This window comes from Orbicella franksi, chromosome 1 (genome assembly GCF_964199315.1).
Source record: "Orbicella franksi chromosome 1, jaOrbFran1.1, whole genome shotgun sequence".
In the NCBI taxonomy this organism is placed as follows: domain Eukaryota; kingdom Metazoa; phylum Cnidaria; class Anthozoa; order Scleractinia; family Merulinidae; genus Orbicella; species Orbicella franksi.
The window spans coordinates 19,664,541-19,675,027 of NC_138145.1; the positions used below are offsets into that span (position 1 = coordinate 19,664,541).

Sequence of the window (10,487 nt, forward strand, 5' to 3'; positions counted from 1 at the left end):
CAACGAAACAACCCCTCTGAACACAGAGAACTCCTAAAAAGGAGTTATGGACTATTATTGATTGAACTGGAAACTAGTGGATTTACCTTAGGATAAGTTGAATTTGTGAAAGTTCACAGAGAACATAATTTTCGTGAAAATATAATGGTTTTAATTTATAAACTGCCAGTAGTAAATTGCCAGTGACTTCCGAACAGGAATAATTATTGTTAATGTGGAGGTTCAAAAAGTTCAAATGTATTTAATTCACACCAATGACGGATTTTATATTTTTAAAATGTAAATAAACTATTAATGAGTAACATTCAAAAGAAAAGAACAATTTTACTTTGAGATGTAATAGAAAACCTCTCATTTTTATATGAAACTATATTACTATGCTAATAAGCTTGATGAGCTGTGGTAAAGCACAGGCTTCTGGGATAGGGGAGAGTGTGTTTGAGTGGGAGGGTATTAGGGAAAGGGATCGAGGGGTCTATGGAAAATATATTGCAAAGTTCCCTTTCCCCAACAACGTCAACTGTGAGTCGTGTGTAAACTACACGATTTGGAGTTTTCACAAGAAGGAGCAAACACTGTATAATTGTACTGTAACAAACTTTAGACTATTATTTAAAATTGGCACTGTGTGCGTCAGGGCACAACAACAACACTTGGGCTGAGTTTTGTCTCATTTGTCCTTTTTTTTTGACGAATAGCAGACTCTACTAAATGTATACTTTAAGTACTTGACGTTCATGTACAACCATGCACCATGGCAACAGCACACAATTATTCAAAATTGGAATTGTGTGCAACAACAAAACTGGGGCAAAGGTTTTTTTCTTTCTTTTTGGTGAATAGAAGGCTGCATTATATTTTCAATACTTGACCTTCCTGTACAACTATGCACCAGGGAAATAAAATTTTGTTGACACCACCTAATGTCTGTGGGTATCAAGATGTCTGCGATGTACAGAGTAGTACATGTACATGTACTAAACTGTACTAGACTGACATTTTCCAACAGAAATGCAGTGCAAGTAGACATATCCTGCCTGAAGCTGATATTGCACATCAACTTGTGCTGTCCATCTTTAGACTGGTTCACAAGATGGTGTATGTCAAGCTGTTCGACTGTTTTAATTAGTCTCGATCAATGAGGGTACCTCTTGTTTTCTTGGACTGGTCTTGTTTTAACTGGGTGAAAAAAGCACAATTTAATAAACAAATGAAATGAAATACAAATATATTGTATGTGACAAAATAAAATAAAAAATCAAATAATGTGCAAGGTACATGTATAATCACATTCCATTACGATTTTCAGTTGAGTAAGGTGCGACGAAAGTTTGGTTACCATGTTAAAATCATGTTGTTGGCATGGGCAACTGGCGCCATTTCCAGTGGCAAGTTGTCGGCCTTTGACATCAATGACATAGAAGTGTAGGCAACGCAGAATTGTAGGCGACGCGACAGGTGACGCACAGCTGTTGATATTTTTACCAGTGGAAATGAGGTACAGTGTAAGTTGCCAGTGACAACATCGTAATTTTAAGGCTAAAAGTTTGTCACCAAACATTCGTCGTGCCTTACTTTTCTCAACTGATAATTGTAGTACTTGAGGGCCATAATGAAAATTATACATGAATTTGAATGCAGTTTTCATGCTTAAAAAGCCTTGAAGCTTCAATTTCTACTTAAAAGTATTACCCAGAGAGAAATGCAGACACTTAATTATTACCTGGTCTATAGCTGCCCTTTTCTGTGCTGTTGTTTTCCTTTCAAGTTGCTTCTCAATGATCTGGGCATTGTGAGCATAAGATGAAGCAACTTCATGCTGGAGAAACATGAGGAAAGAATGCAATACAAGTCAGTGGGTAACATATAGAGAATAGCCTGTAGAAAGCACACATGCTGTCATAGCTAGCCACTGGGATGTGTGAAAAGTTTTCAATCTATGTATATAGGAACACGAAAAATTTCAATGAAATACAATCTTTCTAAAAGCCAGAAAACATTTTCTCACTGTGTATCTTAAGTTAGGAAAACACATCTATTCTCATGAAACTTTGGAAGATCTTCAAATTTTATTTGCAGCATAAACAGTGCATGTCTGTACACGCACATGTACATGTACACATCTCGTGTTCATATATCTACAATACAACACATGTCTACATTTTGAGATCAATATAATGTGTGCATGGAATTCCGATGAATAAAAAGCAACACTAATTCATGTCGCATAATATCAAAACCTACAGTTACTGCAACAACACAGGAAATCACATCATGATTTGAAACAATCAATTGCATTGCACCTGTTCAATTTCCTCCTCTTCTTCATCAATAGTAGATACTGTCACAGAACTGAATTTACCAAATTCTTTTGTCCTCTTTGTGACCATAACCTAGTGAAGGGAAGAACGATGTTAGTTTTGGATGAGCTGACAGCCACTCAACCAACCTATAATATTATTCTGTTCTACTACTGAACAGCTTGTCATTTTGTAACATTACAAAGTTGACACTCTCTTTAGCAGACACCCTGAAAAAGTACAAATTTAAGTGTCTGTAACAGGGGCTATATGTAGCCGGTTACGGGACAATATTCCAGCCCTTTTCATTTCATGAAATTTGTGGTTTGAATTCTCAGAAATTTCCAGTGATGAATGGATAGCATTTTCCAGAATTTCTGGAAAAGGGGACAACCTTGTGAGGTATACCCAAATTTTCAGAAAAATAATGTCTTACTGGGAATTTCATTCCCATTGACTTTACTCCTGGAATTTCCTAACTTTTTCAGTTGAATGGTTTGCTTTTTGGAAGTTTAACAACTTCTGGATTTTCTGGAAATTTTCCCAGGAAATTTCTGTACTATTTGTCCCTGTTTTGAAATTTTTGGCCCCTAGCAGTGCAAGAAGTAGCTGGCTGCTTATGGGAGCTTGCATCACTTAGTATACATATCAGTCATATCAGTCATGAACACTAAATATTGTTAATGTGAACAACAACTACATACAGTACAGATACATGAACAGATATAAATTCACAACATTAAAACAAATAATTGGGGTGTTGTAATTAGATGCAGTGTTGATGTTTTATACAATCAAAAAGAACCTGGATTCATGATTATTTTGTTATACTAATCACTTACATATTTCGGCTGACAATAAACCCAAGAAGACTTTTAAACAATAAGATCTTGAGTTCCTGGCCTTGTTTATCTTAGGTTTTGTTTTTAGTTACCATAATAATTTATTTTATTTTATGGTCAGGAATTACAGTACCTTATTTGCCATGGGTTTGATGGTCGTAGTGGCATGACTGTCTCCAGTTTGAACCAGTGCTCCTAAGGAAAGACCAGATGGCATGCTGATACATTTAGCATACAAGTATGTGTAGTTCGTACTACTCAGAAATGAAGGGGCTTTTCAAAGGAAATAAATATATGTGCACAAATTCCTTTTCCAGGATACAGTTCTACCTTGGTGTGTTAATCATGTAAATGTATTTGAATAAATTGAGCAAACGACTTATGAAGTGTTTGTGGAAATGGCATATAATGTATAAAGATGCAGGAGTTTTCCAAGAGAACAAACTTGAAATGTCCAATGTACATGTACATGAGCAAAGGGCATTTTCATAGAGTTCTCAAGGACCCAGAAATAGAATTTTAAAATTCCAGATCAGAGTGTTCCAGTGTGTACCCTGTTGAACTGCTCTCGGTCTCAATTTTGAATACTGCTTTGCGTGAAAATGTATTGTTATTGACAGGAAATGCTTGAATTTAGTCACTCCTTCAAATAAACAGCTAGGCAAGTTCACAGTTACTGCTAACAATAACCATGTTTATCAATGGTAATCAACTTTAATTGAAATTTTTCTGACTGTCACTCTATGACTTGATGAACAATTTTACAGCCTGATGCATAATTTCCATGATAATCATACAATCAAGTCATGTAACTAGAAATGGTTGAAAAATCCTCTCTTGAGCAGACTTTTTTCCCCTACATAATTTGGCCCCCCAAATCCAGCACAATTTTTTTTGCTGCACCCTGTCAGAAGCCTTGGTAAAAGGCCAGGCAACAGGTAAATAGAACTGACATTGACATACAAAAGTGGACATACACGTACATGTACATAAAAGCCCTTACCATCTACAACAAATGTGACAGTTTGATCTTTCTTTGATGGTCTGTAAAACAGCCACAGATTGCACCTGTTATGTCAAAATGAAATCAAAGAAATAATTATTATACTCAAGGGGCATTTTAATGAACATGTTGGCATAAGATAGTAACTCAAGATAAGAATACAACGCATACAATCGTATACATATGTATACAGCTGGCTCCAGTAGTTTGAAGACTGGATAACACTTTCCACTGGACAAATCTCTCTCCAGTGGGTAAGTGTTAACAAAACAAACCATGCTAAATGTGTCTCCTGGATAGTGACTTATCCAGTGGATGGCGTTATCCACCCTTAATACTTATCATTGTTCACTCACTTTTTGCATTTTAAGCGGAACTGCCTCTCAATGCCATTTGGCCTATAATAAAATAAATTAGAAATTGCATTCAACTTGAAAAATCAAAATTTTTATGGACTAAAAGATCTACACTTCCCAATAAGAGCAATACACCCCATCAGTTTTTTTTCTTCAAGCAGCAACTGAGACATTTTTCAGGAGTGTATTTCATTCACAAATCTCACAAAAAGGTTGATGGCATGCAGCCATTAAAATTTAGTCAGTACATGTTAGACTCAATTAATATACATGTACTACACCTAATTTTTGTGGTCTAAGAATATAATATTATACACTACAATGTTTTGCTCAGTAAAGTAAGAAATGCCCAGTTAATAATTATGACCATGTCACTGTTATGGCCACTTTACATGTACATGTACCTTAGCCCAAATAAATGGGTAGAGAGAGTGATCAAGAGCTGAATATGGACAAACCTGCTGGGAAAAGCAGTCTAAAATAATATTCATGCATAAACAAATAACTGCCTAATTGTATTGGATCTACACAGAGTGTATGTATAGTATACCTTTTCAAGAACACAGTATCACCATCAATGCAGTTGAGCTTATGGGCATGTTTAGAACCATCTATGACTCTGGCATGATCTGTTCTTCTTAATGGAAGTTTCTCTAGAGTACTGTCTGCAAAAAAATGACAAACAAGATTATTAAATTCTCAGCCTCGGATAATGCAATTCTAGCTTTCTGATTGGTTCACTGGATCTCGGTTACCAGCCATTATACCTGCATTTGACCTTATATGGAAATGAAAGCGGCAAATGTCGCTCGGCATGAGCTTTTTCGCGTGAAGCAAAGGTTCGTCAACAAAAAAAATGGATGAGAAAAAAGCACATTTGGTGAGCTATCTACACAGCAAATACAGGAAATTATGGACAATGCCAACCCAGTAACAACAAAAAAGCCACAAAGCTCGAGATAAGATTATTTAACGTTACGTATACGTTAAGTTTCCCTTAAAGTTGCAAAATTAAAATATGACCGGCGAGATTTTACGCATTCATGAAGATTATGTAACAAAAACAAATTTTACCTGAACAGAATGGCTTGCTAGTCCTGGTGGCACCAAATTTTCGAAACCAATATAAGAAATGTCAAAAGAAGAACTGAATGTTCAGTTGAAGTGTTTTTACTCGTCTGCGAGGAAGAAAGATGATACATATTGCAAAAGTTCATTGATTAAATCCATTAAAGCCACCAGTTGATCATTTCCTTCGCACACTGCCGCACAACAAACCGTTTTCCATTATCTCTGACCAGGCAAATAAATTATTAGAGCAAATGCATTTGTAAAAGGCCGCAGGAAAACAGGCATAATTGCCAGCGTAGTCCATAAGAAACCACTTTCCAATGAGCAGGTGAAGAAACTGTTCGACTAAGCAAGCTCGGATCGGCCGAGAGCAAGAATCCCGCACAGCTACAGAGGACGACCTAGTTTTATCTCAGTCTCTTTTTTGGCCGACGACAACGAGAGAATCAACGACAGCTAGCGCCAACAATTCTGTCCTTGCGAAAAACACCTCAAGGAGTTGAGTGTTTTGAGCTGAACCGAAGTAAGCCCGGTTCTTTACCAGCCACGGAAAACCACCAGGGTGGCCTCGGAGATTCTGAAGATGAATCTGACACTAAGATAGTTTCTGTCCTTGACTCTAAAACTGACCAACAATGAGCTCCACACATACAGCTCAAAATGCCAAGGCTTTCAAAGCAAGGGAATCCTGAGAGAGATCTTGTCGAGAATAATTTTGGCACAACGTCTGTGTCACATGGCGATCAAAGTTTTCCGCAGCATTATTACGATGGTAATGTGCAAGTGCACAATTATTTGGCTCTTCTCCATGACTCGAACTCGAACGCTTTTCAAACTTTCTGGCCAAGGTTATATCTCCTTCATTTGATAGACGTTTCTTGAATTCTACTTGATTGCAATTTCATTCAGCAAATTTGTTTGCTTCGCTCTCAAATTTTTCATTCAACTAATTTTACAAACGGCGCGCATGTCATGTGATTTCCCACTTGTTGTTGTTTTTGTCACATCGACTTCCGGTCGTTTTGTAAAATTAAAACCCAATAAAATTAAGCTATATTTCCAAGAATACAAACGCACCGAATTTAATAAAACAATTATTCCATTCACGCTTGTTGGATATGAGATTGGTTATAGCCAACTCATATCCAACGCGCGCTCAGGGAATAATTGTTAATTAACGCACACATTTACTTGCAGATATAGTAAAAAAGAAAAGGAACAGTTGTCATTCGCACATGTTGATGTACAGCCAGTAACCTTGTATGATATGGTAAGTTCTAAACAAACAACAACAAAAATGTAAAAAACAAAAAAGCTTTCTGTTGTGGAAGAAATGATGGACAGAAGGCCACAAAATGCCACAAGTAGTTACAATAATTATTCTGTAATACACAAAGTTTAATATTTAAGGTACAGCAACTACAGACTTTCACAGGCATCCTTAGCTAAAACACTAATTATTGCTAGCATGTTGTTTTACATGTAGAGTCAACCACCACAATCTAAACAATCATGTATTTCAATGCAAAGCTCATAATAATAATCATCATCATCATAACAATTACAATTTCCTATATTTTGCTCTGATTAATCTGCAAAGTTGTAATCAGACAGTATAATTGGACAGTTGCCTGTAATCAGACACCTGTAATCAGACAGTTACATGTACATGAGCCAGTCATTTTAAGTCCTGTCAACTAAATCCACCAATCACAACATCGATTACAATTTCTATAGCAGCCAATTCAAGAGACTGATTTAATAAAATTGTGGAGGTTTAGTCTCCGGTGACTGTTTTCAAAGAAACTTAACAGCCATTCTGCCTTTACTTTTGCGGGAAATTGCAATGGTTATGATTAATTGGTACCAGGACATCATGTCGTCCAGTTCTATCTCTAATCATACTTGTGATTAACAAATCAGACTCTTGCTTTGCACCTGTCCAATTTTGTTCATCACTTGTATGCTTATAGACCGAATTGGACTCCACTCAGTCCTGTTACCATTATCAATAACAATAAAAAAACTTATACATGTATTGTGCAAATTCCACACAATGTTCAACTGTAATATCCAATAAAAATTGTTTTGCTACAGTGATTGTAGGAAAGAAGCAGCTTAGAAACAAAAACAATCATTTGTGCTACCGATGAATTTATCAGGTATCAGATTTGGCCACACAAACAAAACTGCCATATTACATCAGTCACAAGGAGCTATTCAACGAAACCTTTTGGTTGCTTTATAATTATTTCTCTGTCAATTTTGGTTATCAAAAATATACTGATATATGCCACGTCAAAGGTCAAGGATGGAGATCTTTTGTGAAAAATGGAAATCTCTGTTGTTTTGTTGTTGTTGTTGCTTTCCGTTCTTGGCAATCTTCTTCCCTTCTAAGTGCAAGGACCCAGGATCCAACTTGGGCTATTCGATGTAACAGGCATAAAAGTTAAGCCTATAGTTAACGCGGTGTCTCTATGTCCGGCACCCGGACAGGATTTTCAAAATACTCCGTGTCTGGCAGTCAAAATTATTTTTAAAAATTTCAGTTAACCCATTGACGCCTGTGCCGCCCGTAACTGCCCATGCAAAAAACTCCTCCATTTCCCTGTGCCGCCCGTAACTGCCCACAAAAAAAGCACATGGGGACAATTACCTTTCCTACCCTCCCTGAAGATTCTTTGGTTCCCCTATTGTTCTATTGTTCTTGAGGACAGATAAACCAATCTGAATGGACTTTCTGAGCATATTTTCAGAGGACTTTAGGGATCCTAGAAAGACGGTTTTTCTTCTTAAAATCGTGTGCTCGAAAAGTGCAGGTAACATGGCGCGTTGCGGGCCAAATCTAAAAAACTTCCAAGGTCTTGTTTTCATTCCTAACACGGATAAATTACTGCTTTGGGCTTTAAAATAGAAAGGAAGAATACAAATCAATGTTCAGATGGCCTCAGAATGGAGGATCAAGAAATACAGAGTCCTCAAACCTTTCTGGTGAAGAAGTTTTTCTTCCTACAACTGCCGAGAAAACATGAAGATCGGAGCGCTTTCAAGTAAGTTTCGACGACAGATCGCAGGTTTAAAGCGGCTTTTCGGATTTCAGAAACAAAAATGGTAATGTACATTATTACTTCGAAGTTGAATTCAACTTTTGGAACGATTGGTAAAGCCACAGGCATTAAAATGACTGCAAAAGCAGTCGGCAAAAACTCAAGCTTTCGCGTTAGCGTGAAGAATAATTTGCACATGCGGTCATGCAGTGAAGCACGTCAATTTTTTGCTTTTAAATAGGTTTCTTCGTCTCAGCTTGAATGAAAATTTATTGTTATTGAACTTCCTTTCGCATCTCTTTCATTTGGTTCCCTGTATTTGGGAATTTTAGGTTTTAAAAGTGAATAGTAACTTGCACGCTGGATTTCTGCATATTTAATTTACGGCAACCTCTAGGCGCTTTGTTTATTTAGTTTATTCGCTTCGTTCAAATATTTTTTGGAGTCTTATTCAGCTACTACAGAACCGCTGAGAAAAGAACTAAATGGCCACTGATTTAACACAGTTGAAATACAACTGATCTCAAAATAATTTGCTTGTTTTTGTCGTCTTTTTGATTTACGACTTTCATCTTTCTTTCACAGGGCCGTAATATTTTCGTCGCGCGGCGAAGAAATTACTCAATTTCTTGTTTTCAGATTGATTTTTACATGAGTTCTTCGCTTTTATTTTTCGTTGTTTTCTCAAATGTTAGCCGTTATAGTACAAGAAATTCAATTCTGTTGTATTTGGTTTCGTTTTTGTCCTCCAAAGTCAATAATTGACTCATTTTCGCAAAGTTAATTTTCTCAGCTTCTGTGGGACATTTTGTCGCGCGGTAAAGAAATAATATAATTTCTTGTTTTCTCATCAGTTTTACACATTAGGTTGAGTTCTGTTTGCTAATATTTTTTAATATTTTGACCCTTAATTTATTCAACTTTAAATAAACGACGTCTTGAAACCTGATCCTGTGTCTGTGGTTACTGCACATATGGTTTATTTTTGTGCTTTCGCTCGCTCAGAAATATTCCAAAAAATGCCAGGGAATTAGGGGTGGGTCGCGGGCAATTTCATTCAGGCGTCAATGGGTTAATAATGTCAAATCCTTGTTTATATGGCTGAATACTAATTTTGGTGAGCCCGGCATCCGGTATATCGGGATTTATAACGTAGACTATTATAAAATGACCGGCAGTCAAAACATTTTAATAGCACTCTGGTTAGCCTAAAAAGCACTCTGGTTAACCTAAAAAGCACTCCGGTTAGCCTAAATAGCTAAACGGTTAGCCTGTTTACAGTTAGCTTTCAATAATGCTAAGGGTAACTCGATATAGTATCGCTTGCCAGGCCATCGACCCAGGTTCAATTCCTCTTAGGATTGCCCACCATAACGTTCATTTTACGTTGTTTAAGTCTCACTGCCGGACACGGAGTATTTTAAGAAACCTGTCCGACTGCCGGACATGTAGCCACAGCGTATAGTTAATTGTTGCTGCCAATGTGAGGGGCATAAACTTTAGCAATGCATGCAGTATAAATGGATGGAATTCCCACTTGATATGAAGTTGAGGACGACTAGCCATGTCTTTCCAGTAGCTATGAATTGTTACTTCTAGTCTGTCATTTCAGTTCTAAGGCAAAATCCTTCCTTTCATGTGTCCGACTGTACTTACCCAAGATCAAAGCCATCTGTCCACACAAACAGTGATAAACAGTTAAAGATGTTGCCCCTTGATTATACTCTTCCTTATCCTTCGTATCAGAACACACAATACTACGTGAAACAACTTTCGGCATTTTGAAAACAAAGATAAGACAACTGTTCAAGAAACGAGGAGAAACATGGCCGCCATGATCTTTAACCGTGCGTGGCTACCAAGTCGAC

The 10,487-nt window shown here is 37.0% G+C and overlaps 1 protein-coding gene across 1 annotated transcript; it reads right to left on the bottom strand.

The window, feature by feature from the left end:
- Nucleotides 1-221: 221 nt before the first annotated feature.
- LOC145495559 (STING ER exit protein-like) lies at nt 222-10,477 on the bottom strand. Its single transcript, XM_081475204.1, has 8 exons — nt 10,276-10,477; nt 5,052-5,166; nt 4,502-4,543; nt 4,146-4,210; nt 3,276-3,337; nt 2,304-2,393; nt 1,724-1,819; nt 222-1,179 (listed from the first exon to the last, which is right to left on the bottom strand). Exons 1-8 carry the CDS (start codon nt 10,397-10,399, stop codon nt 1,126-1,128), a joined length of 648 nt encoding a protein of 215 aa, XP_081331330.1. The 5' UTR covers nt 10,400-10,477; the 3' UTR covers nt 222-1,125.
- Nucleotides 10,478-10,487: the final 10 nt, after the last annotated feature.